This window comes from Eleginops maclovinus, chromosome 1, assembly GCF_036324505.1.
Source record: "Eleginops maclovinus isolate JMC-PN-2008 ecotype Puerto Natales chromosome 1, JC_Emac_rtc_rv5, whole genome shotgun sequence".
Taxonomy (NCBI): domain Eukaryota; kingdom Metazoa; phylum Chordata; class Actinopteri; order Perciformes; family Eleginopidae; genus Eleginops; species Eleginops maclovinus.
Window position 1 is genome coordinate 8,201,676 of NC_086349.1, and position 25,149 is coordinate 8,226,824.

Consider the following 25,149-nt stretch of genomic DNA (forward strand, 5'->3'; position numbering starts at 1 on the left):
ATTTGGGGAATTTTACTCCTGCTGACTGACTGGCTAAAGAAATAACCTTGCAGTCTATATTCCAAACAGTTATGATAATTTTGTTGACATTAAACATGCAGAATAATTTTTTTTAAAACAGCATGAATGGTGCAGAATCAAAAACGGAACAGCTGCAATGTCTGAAGAAATAGCAAGCAAGGGCGTTTGTGTGTCTGCTTGTGTTTAGTGGCAGTATTGGGGGGGGGGGGGGTAAAAGGGGTTAAGCCTCTGGAGAAGAGGAGGTTAAATCATCATGAAGATTGAAGCCCTCCAGTGCATCTGCAGGTATCCACCACTATAAATAATGAGCCTATAGGCCGATGCCACAAAGGCAGTTTGCAGATCTTCCCTTTCTTACCGCCCACTGTACACACTCTCTCTCTCTCTCTCTCTCTCTCTCTCTCTCTCTCTCTCTCTCTCTCTCTCTCTCTCTCTCTCTCTCTCTTTCTCTCTCTCTCTCTCTCTCTCCAACACACACACACACACACACACACACACACACACACACACACACACACACACACACACACACACACACACACACACACACACACACACACACACACACACACAAGAGGTGGGAGTGGATGCTCGTGTAGCTGCTGGAAGCCGGTATGGGATAATCATGCGTGTCTGGCTCCGGGCGTTGATGCAGCTGCCGTTGCTGGATCTGGACTGGACTCGGGGTGCAGGGTGGGTCTAGTTCCCGACTAGAGCGATCTGGACCTCATGTCGATGTTATCATACATTCCGAGAAAGACGAGGGCGATGGCCGCGAGAGGAGTCGGTGCAGCTCTTTGAAACGTCCAGCAGAGAGAGAGAAATCGACCGTTTCCGCCGATGGAGGACAGAATTGGCCGGTATTAAAGCGCAGCGCCGGTGTGGAATAACTTGGAAAAAGGAGGGGGGAAGAGAGGATAGCTCTTATAGGATACCGAGGGATTTTCGCTTGTTTTTTCTTAATGTTCTTTTTTAACTGGGATAGAGATAGACACGCACCTGGAAGAACGGCTCACTTTTGCATCGGTAATTAGGAGCCTCCTTGGAGCTAGAGGCAGCCGCATCCGAGAGATCAACCGGGGGGGGGGGGGGGGGAGAGAGACTTGGATGGATAGGGTGCAGTGAGGGCTGAGAGAGCGGCGTGCGGTGTGTAGGAGGAGACGGAGGGAGAACCGGGCAGTTTAAAGGCACGGGCAGCCAGGAGAGGCGCGGCGGCTCCATGAGCGGCTCCTGCCGGGACAGAGCGCCCAGAGCCCAGCCGGAGCGTCTCCACCGCCGCGGGTAGAAGCCCGGGCCAAAGGACAGCGGCCAGTTTGGAAGTTTTGATGCATATGATCACAACCACCATGATTTTTATGATTCTTGGTGCTTCAGTTGTAATGGTAAGACATCTTCACCTCCATCAGCCACGATACGGTTTTTCTCTAATTTACGCACCGAGGCTAATATTCAGATCATTACAAATGTTGCGTGAAAGCACCTTACAGCAGGCCTATGAATGACATGTGGAAGTAGGTTAGCCTACCTATAATTACCTGCTGTCATAAATAAATAATCTAAGTCCGTTTGGAGGCAAGAGCCTCCCCCCCCCCTCCCCCCCTTAGAATCGGGAGGATCTGCCAAGGCTATTTTCTCTCCTTTTTTCCCCTTCATGATCCTTATTATTGTTGTTATTTATCCTGATAATGATGACGAGAATAATTCGCTGTCTGCAGGAATAGCCTAGCCTATTTGCTTGACATGTCCCAGCTGACTTGCATGGTTCTTTGCAGGCGATAGCCTGTTTAATGGACATGAACGCACTACTGGATCGCTTTCACAACTACATCTTACCGCATCTACGAGGGGAGGACCGCGTCTGCCACTGCAACTGTGGAAGGTAAATGCCATCATCCTCGCACAATATTTTGGGATGAACATTGTGCTATGTGTGTTATTATTTTTTTTCACCCGTCAATTGTTAATTGCTGAAGAGGCCTCGAAGATTTGTGGCGGTGAAGCCCCGCAAAGATAATATCTGTGCGCGTACATAGCGAGATGTTTTATTATTTGCTCTAGATAAGACATGTTTGCTCGTGCTGTTTATTTTTATACATCGACTGCGAAGATTTTTGCCTTTTGCTGCATATAAGAAGGTGTGTGTCGGAGCCATAAATAGGTAATGAACTATGAGCTATGTGAGGCCGTTCAAAAACAATCTGAGCATCAAGTGCGCTACGCAGGCCTACACGGCGATAATATCAACCTGCTGGCTTTATAGTGAACGTATGAGCGCTAAAGTGAAGTGGTTATGACTTAAGAAGTGCTACGATGCTGCTCATCAGCCTACCTGCTGTTTGCAGATTGGAAACAGGGAGGAAAACAGCAGCGCGACACTCATTAATAAATAAATCCGAATTATATCAGCAGTATTGTGCGTTTTTCCAGCAACAGTAGGCATGTAATGCAAGCTGTAAGCTCTGTGGATGACACAAGGGGCCTCTGTTTTTTTTCTAGTCTTGAATATACAGTGCCCTAAGGGTATGGCAACAGTGTTTGGAGTCGTTTTATCCAATAGACCCACACCTATATGTCCTCATATTAGATCCTGATGGACCCATGTCCTGCAGGTAGCCATTGTGCAAGGAAAAAGGGAAATGTCACCATTCATGTTAGTGTAAGGCTGAGTAGATTCACATTAAAACCAAACAGCAGTGTATACTGTGCATGCTGCAGTGAGGGGGTAGATACTAGCAGTTGATTAGCAGCATTATGAGGCCAGTTCTAAAGTGTTTATTTGTTTTTTTGAGCCTGTAAATCCAGAAATCGGTCATCATCAGGTGCTAGATTGTCAGAGATGGGATAATCTGAGGCAAAATTTGGAGAGGCTTCTCACACACACTGAGAGATGTGTGTGATAAGGACTGATGGAGACAAAAAAAGTATTTGGAGACAGAATTTGTGATGAGATGTCCTCTTATTTGCAATATGTTGACAATCATGTCATCCTTCCAAAAGGACTGTTTGTGAATGCAAGCATGGATCGTAGAAAAGGAAGTAATATCAGCATGGATTTAATACATTTCCTTCTCCAATACAAGTTTTAACCAATCAGGGGCTGATAAATAAGTAAACCTAGTATCCTCTTGTTTGTTTTTAGGTTGCTGTACCCACACAGTGTCTTTCAATGACCTGGAAACACTTCTGCATGAGAGTCAGTCATCAGTTTTCACATCAAACAGCAGAACGAACAGGATATGTGTTGGAATACAGCACACCTGATCTTGGGTTTTCACTCGCCTGCCCTTTCATCCATTAGACGTGGACGTGTCGTGGTGCCCAGAGCGCTCACCTTACCAGGCTTGACGACACGGCCAGTGTCACTTTTATTTGGCAGCCTCTGTGCTGTGATTTGGATGTAGTTATAGCGTCTGTGACGGGGCCTGAGCCTAAGCCTGGCTGACTCTGTGGCAGCAGGGGAGAGATGTAGGAGTGGAGTTTGTGTATTGCTGGGGCATACTGCTGATTGGTGTCATGCTGTTGTGGGAGTCTGCAGGATAGTTCTCCTATAAGGTGATCTAAATCCTCTCATTGGGACATTTTCACTCTAAATCTTGACAGAAAAACATAAGGTTGGTTTCCTTTTTATACAAGACAGCATACACACATATTTGCAGGTGCAGGTGAACAGGACTTAAGGGGAGAGTTCACTCCAAATCCAAAACACATATTTTTACTCTTACCTGTTATTTTATCAGTTTAGTGTGAGTTTCCAAGTACTAAGATATTGGCCACAGAGATGTCTGCCTTCTCTGATATACAATCAAGAGAAGGCAGACATCTTTATATCACCCTGCAAATCACAAAAACATTATAGATTGATAAATAGCACTACAGGTAAGAGGGAAAATATGTAATTTTGGTTTAGGGGGTTAAATGTATACAGGCAGCATAAACTAATCCTTTACTTTATTTAAAGGCATTTGGGCAAAAGCCTTCTTTAGGGAATAGAAAGAAACCTAGAGGAAGATTTTGGCTCATTTTTACACGTAGCTTTGCTTTAATGGACCTTGGTGACTATGGTTTTAGTCTGTGAGGTCCAACAGGTGGTTCTATCCCCCATGTGGCCGTGCTACTTCTTCAGTGAGATACTTAAGATGTGTGTTTCCCTCCATATTCAGTACTAAGTGCTGCGGTGTTTCTGCAGTGCACTCCACAGGGGATTTCTGTCACTCAAACATCACGGGTGAATTTTCTGTTAATGAAGTTGCATTCCTGTAGGTGGAGATCTTTTACTGCTTCCTCAATTTACACCAGAATCAGTCCAGTGTACTTCCATTGCGTAGGACTTTGCCAGTAAACACCCATAAGACACTTGGTGTTAAACATCTTAGTAATACGTAGAAAACCTGTTTTATAAACTGGGGCATTCACCAGGGAGCATCTGTGCTGCATCTATTGTGTTGTATTACAGTAAATGCAGCTAGTTTTTTTTAGCTTGACAAAACATTTGGTCATTTAATGCTGCTTCAGTTCTGACATTCTCAAAATGTCAAAGGGAAGCACATCCCATATTCCAGATACCAGAATAATGCTTAAAGGATTTCGGTTTTAGCAATCTACTGTGAATCTTATTGTTAAAAAGCAACCTCCTAAAAAATCTGTCTCTTGATAAATTGCCCAAATACCTTTTATTTGTAAAATATCCCACTGTGTATCTGTATTCACTTCCAGCAGTTAAATCTCTTCCACTGCAGTCCCTTATGTTTGTCAGCAACTGCCTGTGTTGTCAGATTGGAAAAGTTTTCATCCCCTCTCAGGAAAGCGGGTCATACCAATTGTAAGACTTACAAAGTTAGCAGATGTATCTCTTTTGTCAATGATGTACAGCATTGCAAAATGGTAGGACTGCATTGTTGTTGATAGCTACTACAATAGTAAAAACAGCGATATACATTTAGTGTTGGCCTGCATTTTGTCCTCAAGCAGTAATGCGAGAGTCATGCATTTACTGATCTATTACAACCGTCTTTAAATGTGTATTCTATCAGTGAAACATTTTCAAATTTTTCACTGCTTTCTTTCTGTGAGGTGCGAACACCTGGTTAGTAGCAATCAAACACCCTGTGGATTTGTGAACAAGACAATTGGTCTATCATGTCTTTCCTACATGAGATTCCCAGTATAAGAAACCATTTTAATCAAGCACAAACTATTACTATATTTGCACAGTTGGTTTATTTTAGATTATGTGTTTATCTAGGCTAAATGTTTTTATCCAGAAAAGATTTTATTCAGCAGGTACAGCCGAAAAGATGGGTAGTCTTTTTCATGCGTCATTCAGTCAAAATGCTGTAACAACTTGTCACCAAATCGTAATTCACATTCTGACATTATTGGCATCGCATTTCATCGATGAAGAGAAAGCCATTTGGAACATTTTCCCTCCATTTTTCTAATAGTTTAGCGAACTTTATAGCAAAAGGAATTTTAGCCCAATGACAGAAAGAAAAACCTAACATAACCTGTAGTATACTGGAGTAAATGCTTCTCTGAAAGGCACTTTAACAGTAGTCACTGAAGGATGTAGCTGAGTGTTGCTTATTCTTATTTCAGGCTGTGAGCACAAGCCGCTCTTCTTAAACTTTTCCACCCACAGCTGCTTTAAGTGCAGTCTCAGAATACCTAAGGGTCCTTGAGAGGGCTTCAGGGGGTTTTCAGCAAAAGTGTGGATTAGTGCAATTTCAGATTTAATTCTCTAGATATCATCCAAGTTAGAATCTGTACATATAATAACTCTCAAATGGCTTCAACATAGTAGGACATTTAGAGAGTTGTTTTTTCAAGATTACATTTATACAGATGAGAAACAAACTAAAGCAAATAGGAAGGAATCGAGGGAATCCAACAGACAGTATGAGAACAAATAACAAGAAGAAAATATTTGAAAGCCTGTAGTCTAGTGGATACATCTTTTTTTAGAATTGAATTTATTTTATTTATTCAAGCAAAGTCAACATGTGTCACCCACTGTATGCTAAATCAGGACATTTAAACCCTTTGTATTACTTGTGCTTTTATTTTGGATGGTCTATGTTTGCCTTCCTGTTCATCAATTGTTATCAGCACTTTACATTTTGTATTTGATTTGTCATCTATCTGTATGTCTTTGAGTTAGCTAAGAAACATTCATTTGTATCTTTCATTTTTGTTCTATGTCAAACACTTCCATCACTTACCCCTGTCTGTCCTCCCCCAGGCATCATGTCCACTATGTAATCCCATATGATGGGGACCATTCCTTGGTGGACTCTTCAGAGAACTACTTTGTGAGTGACAGTGTGACCAAGCAGGAGATGGACTTGATGCTGGGGCTGCTGCTGGGCTTCTGCATCAGCTGGCTGCTGCTGTGGCTGGACGGAGTCCTACACTGTGCTGTCAGGGCCTGGAGGGCGAGCCGCTACTACGGTAAGATGGAGTCAGTTTGCTGTTTACTGCAGATACACATGAACACAAGCCAAACAAGAAGTCTCTGGAAATTCCAACCTTAACCAAAACCATTCAAATCTTTAAATATTAGCAAAAGTGTAAGTGTATTCACCCCATGATCAAGATCCACTCAAAATTGTAATTGTTTGTTTTTTGGCCCATGATACACACTTGCACCATGCTTTCAGGAAAATAGGGATTTTTTTTTTTCATAATTAAAAAAATTGTTCTGCAAGTTCTTGATGCTAATTTGACAAATGGAATAAATATGTACTTACGATTCAATGCAAAGTTTGTGGTGCTTCTCTGTCGATGCATCCATCCACCATGTATCTGCATGTGTAAGCGTTTGCCAGGTTATACAGCAGTCGGTGGAGCTCTCGTAAATGACCTTCCCCCCATTGCTTGGCCCATTTTTGGCTCTCCTCAATGTTTTTTTTTTTTTTTTTCAGTTTATTGCATCCTCTTGGAAAATCATATCCAAACCTTCCAACAGTCTGATGATTCAGATCAGAAGTTGAGGCTGATTTCATTTTTTTGTTCTTTTTGGCAAGCTGAATTACCCATGATTTAGTTTTTTGAAACTCATTATTTACGATAATTATTTACAATATAAAATAATACGTTAATGAGAAATGCGATAATATAGACGCTAAAGAGGTATTATAATTATCCTTTTATACAAATTCAGGAAAGACAATATGATGTTACTTGCAGCACTTTTATAGAGAGAGGTACATTTTTAAGCCAAGATAATAATTTATGTACGCCTATTTTGTTGTTTCTCTTCTAGCCTACCTATTCACAGTAACTTCCTTACACGTATTACTATTTTATTTTACATAATTTTCAGGTAATTCTGATGGCATACAGTAGTTTCAACAATGCACTGTATTTCAATGTTGTATTGCTTTAAGGTTTATCCTGTTAGATAGATGGTTTGTTTGCATTGTGTTGGTTCAAATGACAACAACATATTGTTTTTTAGATCAGGTTTGATAGAACCTCCTCTGCTTACCAAAGCCTTGTGCAGCATTGTAGGTACTGTGAGGTAAACCTTTAATGATCTAATGGGGAAACTGCAGAAACAAATGTGTTGCAGTCAAATAAAATGTTATTTTAATGAGTTAAAATAATAAAGATGATGCAAACGCCAACTTGGGTGAGTTGAATTTATCATGACATGCCTAGTGTTAAGGTAAAGATAACATTATAATGGAAATGTGTAAAAATATGAAGTCAAATTATAAATAAAACTTTGGACTTCTGGACTTGCACAGCTGAGGCTGCACAGCAAATGTAGGTCTTCTAAGGTGATAAGGAGAGATTTGCGAATCACTAGGGACGCTCTTAAAGAACATCTCAAGCAGCAATCAGAATCACTTTGGGGTTAACAAATCAAGCAAATAAGCCGACTTAAAACCATGAAATCAATTCTACAATTGACATGCCGTCAGTCAGAGACAAGGATTAATGTACTGTGGTCACTTCTCTCTGAAAGCCTGATTAGCCTGCGGAATCAACTATGTTGATATTTCTCCTGCAAAGAGCCCAAGTGCGTCACAACAATCAAGCCTGAAGGAGACACAAGCATGAATGACCTTCTCCAGGGCTGCAAATGAAAGACAAAAATCATCTTAGTTATTGGCCCTAGTTAAATAAAGCACAATCACACCACATGAGCATACAAACACATACCTCAGTCTTAGTGAAGACAGGCTGAGCAAATTACACATACGATAATTAACAGCGCTAGTATAGGGACCAGGAGGGTTTGTTAGCATGACATAATGCAGCATACATCTATAATTCAAGGCTTAATTGGACTTTAAAACAGCAGGTCAGCTGTGATATACCCCAAGGAGAGGCTATTAATAGAAAATGATGAGGGACCCAAGATAAACCCCTGGGGGATGCCACAAGTAAAAAACATGTTTTATCAGGAATGAAGTTAACCATTACATTGATATCAGAGAACCAATTCATATATAGTGGTCCACTTTGTGAAAGGCTGAGCTAGGATGAAAGAAAATCAAAGTGTTTGTTTTTATTTGACTTTACCACGGTATCAACAAGACACCTGCGTCACTGCACCTGGCAAGGACATTCTTTCAGTATGTAACTGTTAAACCAAATATTCTCATTTGTATATTTTGGGATATGTACAGACTGATCAAATGAGATACAGTTTACAAAGAAAACAAAGCTTTAAAAGGTGCTTTTTGGGGTATTTAAACATTAAGCCGAGCCACGCCAGCTGTTTCCCCAAAGCCACCAACTTGCTGCCTCTAGCTCCATGCACAGACATCAGCTGTATTTTTTCTTTTCATATAACTTTTGGCTAAGGTTTAGGTTTCCAAAAATGGCCAACTATTCCTTTAATAAACCCTATACTAATTATAGAAAATCAGTTTTGATCTTTTTATACACTAAGGCTGATAAATGCAAGGCCTACATTGAAAAATGGGAGCAGGTGATTGAGTCAGGAGATAATTTATGCATTCATGGTGACAGAAAACGTGGATTCAGAAAGATGTACATCTGTTTTATATAATGTGTAGGCCTTTTTTCCAGGAAATGTTGACGTACGTATGATAGTAGGAAACACAAAGGTGTTACTATTAATTTTAACACTGTCTTGGTTCTTTTCCAGTGTGAGGTTTAAAAGCTGTTCACACACACACACATTTTTAACTATTCTGATTTACCTCTGATAAGGTTGAAGGTGCGCGAGCTATGCTATAATTTATGTGATTGATTATAGTCCTACTTGGCAAGGGCCGAGGAGCTCAAGCGTCCTAAGACTACATAGAGACACAAAATAACCCCATTGAGACACTACAAAACAACTACAGAGACACAAAACATGTAAAGTAACTATACTTTTGAGTGTTTTGCTCCTATGTAGGAGAGGTAGTTGGGACTTTTGCATGTCTCTCCCCAGGGGCCCATTGTCTCCAAATCCGCCAATGCTATGGGTGTGCATGGCCTTTTACTCAGTAATGATATTACTTTGGCTTCAGCAGTAGCTGGATGTCCCAGAAATGTCATGCGTGTCAAACTTGGTCATTGAGAACATTTTGACTGCACAGTGGTTAAGTGGGTAGCACTGTTACACAGCAGCAAGGCATTCCTGGTTTGAACTCTCTAAATGTAGCTGCAGTTCAAAGACATGCAGTTGGTGCATTACCATAACAGGATAGCATTAATTTACACGTCCTATATGTTTTTACATTCACAGGAGTGCAGAAAGCCGCAAATTCAAAGATTAGGTGTGTGCATGTGTCAATTCACATTACGTTAAATACTCTTTTGTGATATCAAATACATATATATTTGAATTAAAATACAGTAGCTAGTAAGACTGGTTCAAACCAGGCTGGAGAAACAGAGAGAAATGACTTTCCTTCCACCATCTGCTGTGTCTTAGTGAAAGCTACTTTCCCACATACCATGTGCTTAAATCCAACAGAGTGTGATAGTTGCTCCCCAATTTCCTGTCCCCCGTCAGCGCTTTCTCTGTACCCGATCTATCTGACGGATGAACGATGCATGTTATTTTAGTAAAGTAGAAGCTATGCAACAGATTTAATGAGACATAATATGTGGTTTATAGCTCACCAACATTGAAAGGCTTTCAGTGAGGCTAAAGCTAAGCAGTGTGAAATCATGACATGGCAGCATGAAATCCCTCATAGTCTGGTGCTCTGTAGAAGAGACAACGCAGTGGATTCATCTCTGTTGCACTAGCAAGATGTTCGCTGATGAGTATTAGCATCCTGGATTAAAGTGTTTTAGTTTCTCACGGTCATGCCAGTTTCACAGGCTTTTCTAGGAAGAATCAAACCCAGGGGGAAACACTCGCAAAGTTTTTGCCTTCATTTCGCACAAATAAGCTAAAGTTACTGAATGTTGCAACACGGTTATTAAAAATAGGATTTTGAGGTTGACTAATGTGTCTGCGCTCTGTCTGTGTCAGGCTTGTATTGTGGAGGTGGCCTGGATCCTCAGTTTTAAGGATAAAGTAGGTGATAAATGTGGCCTGGATACTTGGACTGCATGGAATAGCTCCTCGGGCCAGATAAAAAAGTATGAAGCAATGTTGGAACTAAAAGTTATTATTTCTGTAATCACAAATAGATTTATTAGGATAGAAAACATTATGTAGTCTTTGGATTTCAGGTGTTTTTATGAGCTTCTACATTGTACAAGGGGTGTGAATTGTTCAAGCTTTGATATATGCAGCTTTTGCTCAGAGGTGTGGAAGGTTTTGCAGCAGCAAGTCAGACAATGCTGTTTTTTTCTCCAGTGCATTAGTACAACAGTGTAAAATACATCATCATAAAAAACACCCCCAGAGACGAAAGACCATCCATATTTATTAGCAGCAGTCGAGAGTGGGGGATATAGGATTTTTCTTGTTGTAGGGAATGCCCCTTTCTGTGTGTGTGTGTGTGTGTGTGTGTGTGTGTGTGTGTGTGTGTGTGTGTGTGTGTGTGTGTGTGTGTGTGTGTGTGTGTGTGTGTGTGTGTGTGTGCGTGCGTGCGTGCGTGCGTGCGTGTGTGTAAATGGTGACGTTGATGCTAGGGCAGACTCGTTTAGCCTCCCCCAGATGAGGAGTGAAGGTGAGGCTGACATAGCAGGGAAGAGTGTGTGTGTGTGTGTGTGTGTGTGTGTGTGTGTGTGTGTGTGTGTGTGTGTGTGTGTGTGTGTGTGTGTGTGTGTGTGTGTGTGTGTGTGAGTGTGTTGGGGGTGCAGGATGGAGATGCTGTCACATCCCCACCCCCACTTACACACACTCTCTTCTCCGTATCTATAAATAGAATGAGAGAGCAGCTGGAATGGCAAGTGAAGAAAGCACACATAAAACACACACACACACACACACACACACACACACACACACACACACACACACACACACACACACACACACACACACACACACACACACACACACACACACACACACACACACACACAGTACATTGAGATGCACATTGATTCCTATTGCCCCCCACCCTTCCCACTCCTAATTCCACCTCTTGCTCCTCCCCCTCCGCTTATTGAATCTACTCCAAGCTATTTCCTTTACAACGCTTCCTGATGCAACTACTTTTTTCCCCCCCATTCTTATCCTTGCAAACATTTGATACCACCATCTCTTTTGCAAAGACACCGGAGAAAGAGAGAACACAAAAATGGGGAAAACGATGACTTGGCGTTAGTACCACCCCCCTTCCTCTAAAAGAGCATTACAATTGAGCCTCCGCCTCCCATTCTCTCCGTAGCATTACCATTTCTCCCGGCTCCATCCCCATCCTTTTATTCAAATGAGATAAATCTGTCTTCGTTGCCCCTTTTCCTTTGGATACCCTTCAGAGCAGTCCTTGTGGACAGCATGCCCATTCACAGCTATAAATAACTCACAATCTCTCCCCCCTCCTCACCTCCCCTCCACCCAACACCTCCACCTCCACCACCACCAACCCTCCCTTTGCTCATCCTGTAGCAGGGCCATTTGCTTCTAGATTTGCTGTCTGGGGCTCTCCCCTCTCTCCTCTCTGCTGTCTCTGTGGACCCGGTTACGCTTCGACGGCTCCGGTTTATAACCCGACAAGCTCCAACATCTGCGCCGCCGTTCCCCTCTTCACATCATACACCCCGCATTCATGACACCCCCACTCTAGTCAGATGGCTGATTTCTCGGCAGGCCTGTGTGCTCTGTATGTACAGCACGTTGGCTGCAGAAAGCAGATACTATTTAACACTTCCGCCTGTAAAATCCCTGCGACTGTAGATAAATAAATGATGCCGAGATGCAGGTCACATGTGCAACAGCTCCGAACACAAATGTGAAAAATCAAGGGCAACATCATGGTGCACTTGAAGAGATTGATGCTTTTTACTGTCTCATCCAATATTTCAATTTTCCTCTTTCCTCTCGTCACTGTCCATCTGACCTTACTGTGAAAAGCTAATCCTTACTTCCCAGAATTACAAGATTTTACAGGTATGATGTCAAACATTAGCTTTTCTAGTTTGAGGTCTGTGTTGAGCTTTTAAACATCTATTCATCTGATTCTGGGTCATATTCTGGACTAAGGTTTCATGGAAGATATTTGATGTATGGTTTGAAATGTATTTAAAGCTACAGTAGGCATTCTTTTACATCATTGGGTAGTGTTTCAAAAATAACTTTTCAGTATATTGTCATTCAAGTGACCTAAGCGAAAACTAGACTTCTGCACCTCCTCTTGGCTCTGTTTTACGGCTTTAGAAAATCTGGCCGACATCAGGGGACTTTGACCAGTTAAAGGTCATTTCATAGAGAGAGGGATCCTACTGGCTGTTCTACAAATGCATAGGCGCGCATATTTCCCTTCAGTGTAATCCTTAAACAAAAGTCAAATATATCCTGCAGGAAAAGTTGCTATGTATGCCAACATTGGCAACAACCGCTACCACTATGCAAAGCAATTTACAAAGGAAGACAGATTCATCTAAAAGAGAGTCTGACAATATGAACAGAGTGTTTTAGAGCTGGAGACAATGTTGCTAATAGTTTAACTGTTGCCAAAGCTCACAGCTACAGCTAGCTAACAGCTACATTAGCAGAAGGCAAAATATTTACCAACATTTTCTATCAATCTCTAAAGCGCTTTGCAGATATTGTAAGGCCTCAAATCACAGAAAACATGCCTAAATCACAGAGAATTCAGTTCAGTTCTTGATACTGTTGATGATAGAAATCGATAGTGTATGTACAGGTTACTATGAGTCTCTTGCGTAAGGCTATTTTGGTCTGTTTGGAGGGTATGGGAGGGCATTTAAAGAATGAGGACTGTAATTCAGTTCAGGCTACCCCAACTTTAAAATACATATTCATTTTCCTGGTTGTTGATGTCTTGCCTGCCTCTAACTGGATTTAGAGCCTGAAAACCAGGCTAAGAAGGATTTTACACTATTGTGTGTTTTGATCTCATGAGTGCCTCATCAGGCTGAGTCTCCAAAATCATGCATTCAGTTTAACTGCTCTTTTATGCACAACTAGAAAAGCAAGGCAATGTTGTTTCCAATACACCACATACACAGCAGTTAAACTTTGTCCACTTGTGAGTTTATGTGACATTTATTGTGACATATATTAATGATACTCGTTGCATGATTTATGCAGAGGGGATAGCCTTCTTTTTCTGCAGACATTTGAACTCTACAGCATTTTTTACTTCTCTTTGTCATTCAAGAATTGGCCTGCGTTCCTGTTTTTGTGTTTACAATGCTCAGACTCCTATTATCATACTGACTTAGTTATGTCAAATAAAAGCAAAAAAGTAAAATGTTAAAGTAATTTCCCAAGTTACATTTTTGGTGGCATCTTCGTTGCATGTCACCCTCACATGCCTATCTCAGTCACTTCTCAAATAAAAGCCTAAAAAGAACTCATACTTATTTTGGTTCACGGCTTTATGCATCTGTTTGGTATCATTAATTTATTTTGAGTGTGATACGGTGCAAAATGTTGGCTATAAATAACCTTAACCCTTAGAAAATAAACATTGTATTATATACACTGCCATTAACTTTGTTTGCAGGTACCCGCTTTCTAGGCTTTTAAGCTTCAATTGGGTTTTAGTTTGTTCTTTCAAAGCTAAATGCAGGACTCATGTATTTTTAAAACCCTCACTATGGAGCCAACTCCGTGAAGCACTCTATAGTGGTGTACACTCCAGGTTTTATTTCTGCTGTAATAAAGACTTTTTTTTGCCATTTTGTCTCATACGTAGATGTTGTATTTCTTGCCTTAAAGTTGCATACGTGTCTTTGAAATTGTGAGTCACCCAGTGATTATTTGCTCAGTTTTTTTTGGAAAGGGTAACGATCTTCAAAAGACAACCAATTCATTGGCAAATCCATCATCAGAGGTGGATAAAGCTTGGCAAATATAGTGTAAAGAAAGACAACTAAAACACAGCTATTGATCACACACTAACACTTACCTCCTCTGACCATCTTGTCCTCTGCTCCATCCTCCAGATACCCCGTCCTGGTCATGGCTTCCCCAGTTCTGCAACCTTCGAGACCTCCGTCGCCGAGCCCAGCTCAGACAGCTGGAGGACTCCAGTGGCAACATGGTCCACATCAAGCAGAAGCTCTACCACAACGGCCACCCTAGTCCCCGCCACCTCTGACTCTAAAAACAAAAAATAACAAAAAAAATATTCCTTCACCCCATTCCCTATTCTCCTCTCCTTTTCAAAACCCCTCACCCCTTTTCCCAAACTGCCCCTTGGCCAACTGTTGCCTCAGAGACCCTGGAAAACTGCCCTCCCACTGTTCACAACATGACCCCCTTAGAACCCTGTGACACCACTTTCTTATGACTAAACTTGGCCCGTCAGCACTAAAAAAAAAATCCCAAAATGGAACAACATGATTATTTGTTGCCACTGAAATCTTGTCTAATGTCCATGTCCACCATCGTGGGAGGAGGAAGAAAAAGAAACATTTTTAAGGGTGTTTTTTTCTGTATAGAGACATTTTCTGTGTTCATTGTTAAACTTGGCATGCTCTTTTAGAACAGGGTAAGATGTGGGCAACGTATGGAATGGGGCGGCAAAGACGGGTGTCAGAATTGTTTTTTTTTCCTGTATTGGGTGGGATTGGAACTTTGTTGGCGTTGGGAAAAACGAACGAGTGGTGGCTGGGTGGGTTTTTGTGATGATAGATTGCTGCTTCTGTACATAGTTATAAATACAGGCAAGGGGGATTTATTAGTCATTAAGAAGAGGGTGCGTGGGGGGATTTTTGTGTGAGTCGTTCAATAGAAAACCTAAATGATGGACTGTGTGGTTAAAGATTATAGGAATGGAACTGGAAGACGAGTCTGTTTGAAAACTGGATGTGAAACCATGTGATTTCTGCTAAAACACAGATTAAATAGCTTTGTTACTTAGTGAATTAACTGAATGTATTAATTTTTTCCTGTAAATATGTGAGGGGGAGGGGAGCGTGTTCGGTTGTGGTCGGGGTTCTCTTTGCTATATTATCATTCTTTTAGTAAACACAGGAGGAGAAATAAATGCCAGCCAAGACGAGTTCAATACACACACACACACACCCCTCCATCTTCCCTACACTGTGCTCAACAGCGCAGTTCAATTTTGTTTATCCAATTCCCTCTCACTTATCAGGAGCAACCAGCCTATCAGCAGAGGGAACCCTCACCCAGCCACCTCTCGTCCTCTCTGTCCAGACATTGCTGTTGTGAGGATGAAATGTCTGTTTTATTAAAAGTGCCATTGAAGCACAACAGTGACCTCTGATGTTTGATTGTGTCACTCCAATCCTGTGAGCGAAGATGGGAACACATTCTCATAGCGAGAGATTATTTCAGAGCAGCAACAACAGGCAGATTATACAGAGAGGTCCTGCTGACAACTTCAGTTTGGTTTGTTATTATTCTGACAGAAATTTCCTCAGCACTGACTAACAACACTTCTGAAATGACTAACAATGTCAGTGGCATGCTGATGCTACTGAGAAAAGCCCTCCACTATTATCCAAAAGCGGGATATGACACACTGCAGTGGCAGGGAGGGCATTTAAAAGAATATTTTTCTTTTGGTTGGATACTCTTTAGCATACCTCTTTAATCAGAATGCAGTTCCATCATTCTTTGAAAAGATTAACCACATCAGAAACTCATACCTATTATCACTGATTAATCTCTGAATGTCAAGCCCTATATTTTATTACAATTTGTAATACAATAATGTAATGAGCCTGTGTTCTTCTATTTTACTGTCCCAACCAGCAGTTTCAAAGTTACAGATGTTAAAATTACATTAACATTATAAAACTGAGAGAAGTCAAAAGAAAAATATTCATTAGCAAACAATTTGGAAGTTGTCTCTTGATGCTGTCAAGAATTTGATTGCATCTATGGTGCAGTTTTTTATTTTTTTTATTGTTCACCACATCTGCGAGGAAAGGTCAAACAGCCACCTGGGTCTATAGCAAAAGTGTCAAACACCCTCATTTCAGCAGCAGTAGACACAATAATTTGAGTTACTTGAGCATTGTTGGATCTACAGAGCAGCTCGACTTCATTTAAATAATCGGCCAGCAGAACCCACAGTGATTTTATGAAAAGGTAAAATAATTACTTGTCAAGGACAGGTCTCAAATGCACCAGTGCTCTTACTAAGTGCCAGGAAAGAAATGTACATTTTTTTCAGAGGTGCTTTTGAACTCTTGCCAGTACTGGTCAGCAAACACATGAGAACTACCCTTTCAGAGGGCACATTCTTAAAGTGTCACACAGCCAGATTTTTAAAACGGTAATGACAATCACAAGAGAGAAAGAAAGAAAGCAAAAACACAATAGTCTGACAATTGAAGTGGTCCACAAATGCTTTTACTCAGATTCTTGCAAACTTACAGGCCACAATGAAACTATTACCATGTTGGCATCCACAGTAATTGTGTTAAACATTTCGATAGAAGAGCAGACAGACTACAAAGTAAGTGTTTCACACATAAGCTCAGTGTTTACAGCAGTTTCAAGTGATCATTTTTTTGGACTAGGCTTGGCTTGGGGTTTGTCCTTGTCGTCCCTACTTTGTTCATTTGAAACAGGCTTCTCAGTTTCTACTTCTTCAGTGCTTGTCTGAGATGCAGCCGATTTCTCAGTGGCTGAACTTGTTTGGGCGCCAACCTCAGTAGTCTCGGTAAGTTTCACATCTTCTGTAGTGACAGTGTCAGCCTCCTTGGTTGTCAGGACTTCAGCTTCCTTGGTAACCTCTTCCGTTGTGACTTCGGCTGCCTTGGTTACCTCTTCCGTTGTGACTTCGGCTGCCTTGGTAACCTCTTCCGTTGTGACTTCGGCTGCCTTGGTTACCTCTTCCGTTGTGACTTTGGCTGCCTTGGTTACCTCTTCAGTTGTGACTTCGGCTGCCTTGGTTACCTCTTCTGGCATTACCTCGGCTTCCTTGGAGACCGCTGCTGGCTTCGCCTCTTCTTTGGAAACTTCTGCAGCTATGACTTCAGCTTCCTTGGAAACTTCTGCAGATGTTACTTCAGCTTCCTCGGAAACTTCAGCAGATGTTACTTCAGCTTCCTTGGCTTCAGTTTCAGCCATCACAGGTTCGACCTCCTTAACAAGCTCTGTAGCAAGAATCTCGGACTCCTTGATCACATTTGTCACAACCCCTTGGGCCTCTTTAGTAATCTCTAATGTTTCAGACACACTTTCCCCCAAAACCTCATTTGAGTCCTTGACATCCGAACTTTCCAGCGCTTCGACCTCCTTGGTGACTGCTGCCTCAATCTCCTCACTGACGGTTGCTACGGCATCAGCAACCCTGGCCACATCACTCGCTATTACTTCAGCCTCTTTGGCAATATTTGCCAGGGACTCAGACACTTGAGCCACGTTGCTTGCGATTTCTTCTGCAACCTTTGTTGCATCAGTTGCTACGTCCTCGGCAGCTTTAGTGGCTTCAGAGTCTACACCAGCAACGGTGGCGGACTCAGTTTCTTGGACAACAGTCTCTTGGGACACTTCAACGACTGTAGCCTCTTGTTCCTGGACAACATTAGAGACGACGGCATCTAATTTCTCCTCCTGAGCAACAGCAGCGACTGTCGTTTCCGAGTGTGCTAGAACATCCTTTTCCTCCTTGACTGCTTCAATGGCCTCAGTCTCTTGCACAGCTACATCAGCAGAGGGCTTCTCTTTACTCACAGCAACGGTCTCTTCGGCGCTAGAAGCAGGTACACTTTCGGTCCCTATAACATCAGCTACTACATCTTTCCCCTCAGGGACCACAGTGTCTGTAGCTACAGCTGTGCCAACAACCTCCTCAGTTAGGTCCTTAATGGCTTCAACCTCTTGCACCAACGGGGAAGCAGAAGCTGTTTCAACAATGGTTTCAACGGTTTCATGCAAGCCTGGAGTTCCTACAGCAATAGCTTCACTTTCTTTAACCAAAGTGGCTGCTTCTTTAAGGATAGCTTCTGCCTCTAATTCTGTAGGCAGAGCGGCTGCTTCTGCCTGGGCAGCGCTGCCCACAACATTGATGAGGGGAAGGACTTGTTGTATAGTTGGTGTTGTATCTTCGGTTGGTGCAAGAGGAGCAGCTTCCTGGGCTGTGACTTCTGCAGCCATTTTCTTGGGGACAATTACACCGAACTTGCCGACACCCGCACCTGCTTCCATAAGCAGCCAGTCCATTTTCTGTGCATGCTGCTTGACGGCATCCTCAACTCTTGAGTCAATCATTGCTTCGGTCAAAACTCCATCTTCAGAGGAGTATGCGGCAGCCTTCAAGGAAAACAAAACCAGTAAAAAGGTTTGCTTTAGAATTTTTTACAAGGCAGATTCATATTTTGTGTCAACAGACTGTTCTACTCACCTGCCAGGCCACACCAAGTTTGGAGATTTCACGACCAGACATGCCTTCTGCTCGCACTGCAATTTCTGAACACTTCTGGCCATAGTCGAACTGAGCCAACTTTAATCTCCTGTTGAGTTAAAGCACAAGAGGTAAGGAGGTAAGGTTTGAGCTTCAATTGTTTGCTATCATGGATCCTCTGTAAATTTACTGGTTTTAACTGCCGGATACGACTGTGACAGCTTCTGTGCTAAACTTCCAGAGGACTTAAACAACATTTAATAAAGCAATAAGTAAAGATTCAGACACCACTTTGTTTTCAGGACGCAACACATAACATACAACATTGTGCATCGATAGCAAGTAATGGAACCTTTAGGGACCAAAGCTTTTATTTGCAGTAGATAATCTCCTCTGCTACAGAACAGCAGCAGTAGCTGTTTATATACAATAAGTGTACTCACTGTCTCCCCGTAGTGGCAGGACCCAGCACAAATTTGTCGAAATACAGGCGCACCAATCTTTCCCTCTCTTCTTGACCAGGTAACCCAAAGTTTACGATCTCATCGATGCGGTCATTAATGGCCCAGTCGAACTGTTCTGGCTGGTTACTAGCAAGCACCAGCATGAACCTGAAGAGAGAGAATGAGCCTACTTAGACCGAGCCAGTGACCTTTTTATTCATGGCAATGACCTTTTCACGCCCAGCCATGCACAGCGAATCACGTAAGATACCGACTTGTTGCTCTGCTCCCCAGTGCGGTAGAGGAATGCATTCAGGGTGGCTCTGAGGTCCTCACTGATTTTCTCCTGCAATGCAAAAATCATGACTCATGAATATATGATGAAAACACAGGGCATCATCACCATGCATGTGGCACTGCAGCTGAACTCACTGTGGATCGCTTACGCAGGAACGCATCGGCTTCATCCACGAAGAGCAAGACGCTGCAGAGAATAAGAGAACATCAAAGGGAATGTGCTTAAAAAACTGCCATTGTTAATGTAAATCCCCTAACTTTAATCAGAACAGCAAGACAAGAACAGCTTTGTATGCAACACAAAATACAGTCTACACTAATGAACTCTCAGAGTCAATATTAAGCAGATAATAGCACTAATTTATTGAGTGTTAATGGAGAAAAATAAAGTGATCTACCCTCGCCTGCTGGTGCTGGCCCAGTCAAACACCTTGTGCATGGCAGTGACTCCATCGCGCCCCAAGGGTGCCACGTCCCCACCTGTCATGATGGCATAGTCCATCCCTGAATGGAGAGCCAGTTTCTGTAAGGCAACATAAGGAGCTTTGTTTAAAAAAGGAACAGAGAGGCCATAAAGGAACAATAGAAATGCAGAACAGTCTTTAAAATATTAAGTAACAACTAAACTAAATATACTGCTTTACAAAAGGGCACCATCTTTAATGTATGAAAGAAATATACTCAAAATGTATCAGAAATCTTGATAAAACGTTTTCAAAAAGAAAAGAAAGGAAAATCCAGTCATACCTTAGCAAAGAGTGTTTTTCCAGTTCCAGGGGGTCCGTACATCAGGATGTTTCTGTACAAGCCTTTGTTCTGCCTGGTGTTACGAGTGGCGATGGCAATGTCCCTTACTCGTTCCTCCAAATTGGCCTGTGTAATCAACAATTTATTGACAGCATTTTTCACAAAGTCATAAAAAGAGCATGCGAGTGTTGAATTGAAAAGATATTAATAATAAGAAAAAAACATGAAGGGTAAATGACTCACACTGAGCACCACGCCCTCCAAGGCATCCTGAGGTCTGCTTCTCAGACGCTTGGTTGTCTAAAAATTAGAATAATGTATGGTGACAAATCATTTAATGGCTAAAATACAGTCATAATTATTGTGTCTAATAAATATCTTTATATAATTTAGCCATAATATACATTAATCATTTAACGCTTTTTTATTCTGCTTTGCTATAGTTGTGTTCAAATGTTGTCAAAACTGATTTTGGGAGATTTTTTTAAATACTTCAATTAAAACGAGACTCCAGAGCTTTTTCAAATTAAACAAAAATAATCTCTATGTGGAATGCATTCATTTATATGCTGCCTGCATCTACTTCTTAAGAAAACAAAGGTTAATTTTATCAGCAGGTCATTAACCACAAAATGATTTGTGAAAACATGGAAATAAGTATGTATTCTGACCGTGATTGGGTGTTTGATGCCTTCCACAACAGTTATTCTGGAGGTCTCTCGGACCAGTGATGGTTTCCCCAGACGAGACTCTATGAAGCGACCTGCTACAGCTGTTGCATTCCTTGCAGAATACACTCCTGCTGCCAACAGAGTCAACCCAGCAACCTGTGGATAGACCAACACAAATATCTTCAAATATACTGTACGGCATGAAGAACACAGCTACACATAATCCTGTGCAGTCCTCTTGTGGTGAAAGTGCGACAGATCTGACATGGATTTACCGTGGCTGTGACTTTGTCCCCATCGGAGATGAAAGCTCTGAATCCCTCCCCAAACACAACTCCTGCCGTCCTGCCGGGAACAAAACACAATTATCACACTGACTGCCTCCAATGTGGAATCCATGCTTGCTGTGGCCCTCTGGAATTTCACATGCAGCTGAGGGAGATATTAGGAGATAGCATGCCAGTTACTCTGAGGATTAACGAAATTCATTTTGCCCTCACTTTATAGATTCAAGGACAGTTTGTCTGTGTTCAGCAGCTTTCAGGCGGATCTGTTCCCTGATGATGTCTGCGTTCTCCCTCTCCACCTGGGCTCTGGCCTTGGCCTCCGCTTCAATACGGAGCAGGTCATTCTTGTGTCTCAGCTCCATTTCATGTTGAATGGTAGCTTGGAGGAGGAGAGGCAGACATTATTAACTACATTCTTATGACCACTTCTGACAGGGCTATACATTTGATCTATTGTGGAATAACCTCACAACATGTCACAAGATTGAAAAGTAATGTTTATTTGTGCTTATTGACTGTTCTAATATGAGAACTAAAGTGGTTTAGTAATATAGTATTTTTATTGCCATTAGAGTGGTCTTTTACTGAAATAAAATAAGTAATATTTTCAAGACAATGGCATGTATAACGTGGGACATCATTTTTTAAATTTAAAATGCAGACACATTTACTGAATTATTTATAGTTGTGGGTCTATTACGTAAGCATTTCAATTGTTTATATTCTCTTGTTATGTTCTATTCATGTCTCCGGCTGTTCTTCTTGTTTTACTTCTAAGTGTAACATTAACAGTGTTTCCGTCTAAAAGAGCGTATAGCGTCAGCCAACCTACTGTGTATAAATAAAAAGTATTTATTTCTCTCCTTTTATTTTTCGTAGTGAGTAATGTTAATGCAAACAATATAAATTAAGAAATAACATGTATAAAAATCCTTTGTATTTTGTAACATGTCTGTAATTCCTGCATTCTTGCATCTTTAATTATTTTCTTCAACATTTTCCCAAAAATATGTACTTCCTTATTTATTGTTTTATTCATTACTCCTCATATAACATTTTTTTTCCCTACGACTACAGAATTAACACACAATTTTCTTAAGTTCCTTGTGTTTCGTTGATCGATAAACTTTTTTTTTCTAAAGGATTATCGTGGCAAATTAGAGCAGAGAACCAATATAAATGTCTAATAAAGTGCTAATTCACTACTTCAATCAATATTAGAATAATGTTAATATATTGTATTGTCTTATCTTGAAACTCCACTGGGTTGCCCTATTGATGCCTGCAAATACATCATGACCGGTCTTGCTTTAGAGAAGCACAAATCCTACTTATTGCATATTAAAGTAGAGCAATAAAGATGATTTACATCAAATTATGAGTAGATAAATGTTGTATAAATTGGTTTTATTTCTACCTTTTCTCATGGACTCCTGTTTTAGGACTGACTCCTCTTGTTTGCGAAGGCTCTCCTCATTGAGAAATTGCTGCAAATAAAAAAAATAAAAAACTTGATGAGTGCTCCTCCAGGAATCCTGTTTTTTCAAGAGTTAATTTAATAAGGTTTACCTGTTGCCTGAGCTGTTCATCGTATCTCTGTCTGGCAAGCTTATCTTGATATTGTGCCCTCTGGGGGTGAGACGGAAAATAATACATCACATTTCTATATAAAATATATACATGTGTTGCAGTTGAAACTTGTCTTAGTGGAATTTGTTTTTTTGTTAATTCCATACCGCCTGGTTCTGCTTTGTCTCCTCTACCAGTGTTTTGCGTCTCTCTTCGGCCTGGAGTTGTATCTGCTCGCCCTTTAACTGCTCCACAGCAGCCTCATATTCCTGCAGAGTTTGGTTGTGTTATGTTTGCTGACATCAGGGTTTAATATCAGTTACCAACACAATATTGTTGTTCATACACTCATATAGAGTCCCCTGTTACAATTCCTACATCAATACTTACTTTCAATTTACTCTCATGCTCCAGCTGTACAGTCTGCTCCTGCATACGAGCCAAACCAAGCGCTTCTTTGGCATGACCTGTACAAATGAAAAAAGCAGTAGGCCTAAGTGGTGTTGCTTTATTCAGAATAATGTGCTTTTAACTGCCACTACAAGATGCGGACCCATTTGTCAGTGTGTACAGAACAGACATATGAGACGCTGAAAGAAACAAAAGTGTACTGTGTGTTCTTCACGTGCAAAAGTACGCCCATACAGTTAACAGCAGTAGGCATGTTCATATGCATATAGTGACATGAAGGCCGTGACGTATGGGACAGGTGAGGGGCTGCGCTCGAGGACACTTTGTTCCATCTGCGCTCCCTGACACGCCCCCCAAAGCTCTCTAACTTTGCTGCAGATTGTGCGGAGGTCAAACAGGCGAGTACATTTATAGCAAACATGTGCAACATGGCAAATCATTCAGTAGACTGCTTTGTTCTGTTCCCCCTCAAACAAGAGAACAAAGAAGCCATAATGACCCCCAAATTGCACGCACCTCACAACTTCTTTAAACTAAATATCTGTTACAGAACACATTGTTTTAAAACTGTTGCGAGACCTTGGATTCCAGTATTTGGAAGAGTTAAACCAGCTTAAAAAGTTAAAATGCTATCTATATTGTGATGCTAACTTTGAGATATGTCTGCCGAATTGAATAATTCAACCCAAAAGTTAAGCAGCGACTATGAAACATAACATTTAAAGTCTAGACATTTGGCAGTTATACATTTCACTATTAGCTTGACATTTTTAATGGAATTCGACGCGATGAACTCCCATCAGAAAAGAACAGAGCGTACTAACATGCGAAAGTCTGTCTTAACTACAACAAAATGGAAATAGAAAAGAAACAATGAAATTAATCTATTTATTTTGTTACATGCTGGGAAATGAGCACGCACGTGATTTGTCGAGCTCCCTTGCAGCTTTTGCAGCTCTCTCCAGCCCAGTCGGGTCGAAGTTGCTCCACTTGTCCCCGGGTCTACCTCCCCCTGAACCTCCTGCTGCTCCCCCGGCTCCTTCAGCTGCTGCAGCCGTTACCTGCTCCTCCAACGTCGGCGAACCGGAGCCCCTCCACCAGCCGAAGAGCCACGACATGCTGCTTCAATTGTGTTGGAGCAACAGTATGTACTTTTGGGTTTCAGAGCCTGTGCTGTGGCGGTGGTCTACCCATGCTTCTTAATCAAGTACAACAACAGGTGAACGGAACTTCCGGCCAAACTTTTCAAACTAAAACAAGTACAAATTAATTAAATTCTGTTTTACGGTAATTGTCAATGACACATAAAGGAAAATTCAAATAATACCTTGTTGGATTATTATTACACGAAGATGTTGGTTTGGTTCAACTCATGATTGTTCATTGAAATGCTAAATATTTACTCCACGTATTGCTTTTTTGTATGCTTTTACTTTGAAAACAAACAATACAAGCTTTAGGTTGCGCCTGATTCTCCAATACATCTATTATTTTCTCATCACTATTACGCAGCCATATTTTTTTATGTATGTTAATCTTTATTTATCTTAAACAATGTTAAATGTTAACGTTATTTAGATGGAGGCTTTAAATAAACCCAATGGTTGCGGTGTTTTACCTCTTCCTGCATTGTGTATTCTTTCCTATTTTTGTTATGTCTGTGTATTTTCAAAATGCAAGTAAACTTGAACATGCTTCACAATCCAGACTGAAATTAAAAACACTAGACAATATTTGTAATCTACTGGTAATACCTGCTGTGTGTGTGCCATATGTTTTGTGATCTTTGCCAGTGCAAGTGTATGGGCCGCGTGAT

General features: G+C 41.3%; 2 protein-coding genes across 2 annotated transcripts; one reads left to right on the forward strand and one right to left on the reverse strand.

Annotated features, from left to right (window-relative positions):
• Nucleotides 1-1,131: 1,131 nt before the first annotated feature.
• tmem240a (transmembrane protein 240a) lies at nucleotides 1,132-15,783 on the forward strand. Its single transcript, XM_063889088.1, has 4 exons — nucleotides 1,132-1,403; nucleotides 1,794-1,900; nucleotides 6,260-6,468; nucleotides 14,527-15,783. Exons 1-4 carry the CDS (start codon nucleotides 1,347-1,349, stop codon nucleotides 14,679-14,681), a joined length of 528 nt encoding a protein of 175 aa, XP_063745158.1. The 5' UTR covers nucleotides 1,132-1,346; the 3' UTR covers nucleotides 14,682-15,783.
• Nucleotides 15,784-16,887: 1,104 nt separating this feature from the next.
• Nucleotides 16,888-24,543, reverse strand: LOC134868905 (ATPase family AAA domain-containing protein 3-like). The gene is made up of 16 exons (XM_063890299.1): nucleotides 24,256-24,543; nucleotides 23,313-23,389; nucleotides 23,090-23,191; nucleotides 22,923-22,982; nucleotides 22,771-22,840; nucleotides 21,567-21,732; nucleotides 21,342-21,411; nucleotides 21,067-21,222; nucleotides 20,639-20,695; nucleotides 20,396-20,521; nucleotides 20,047-20,171; nucleotides 19,784-19,835; nucleotides 19,627-19,697; nucleotides 19,352-19,519; nucleotides 18,909-19,017; nucleotides 16,888-18,817 (listed from the first exon to the last, which is right to left on the reverse strand). The coding sequence occupies exons 1-16, from the start codon at nucleotides 24,449-24,451 to the stop codon at nucleotides 17,063-17,065; spliced, it is 3,360 nt and encodes a 1,119-aa protein (XP_063746369.1). The 5' UTR covers nucleotides 24,452-24,543; the 3' UTR covers nucleotides 16,888-17,062.
• Between the last annotated feature and the right edge of the window lie 606 nt (nucleotides 24,544-25,149).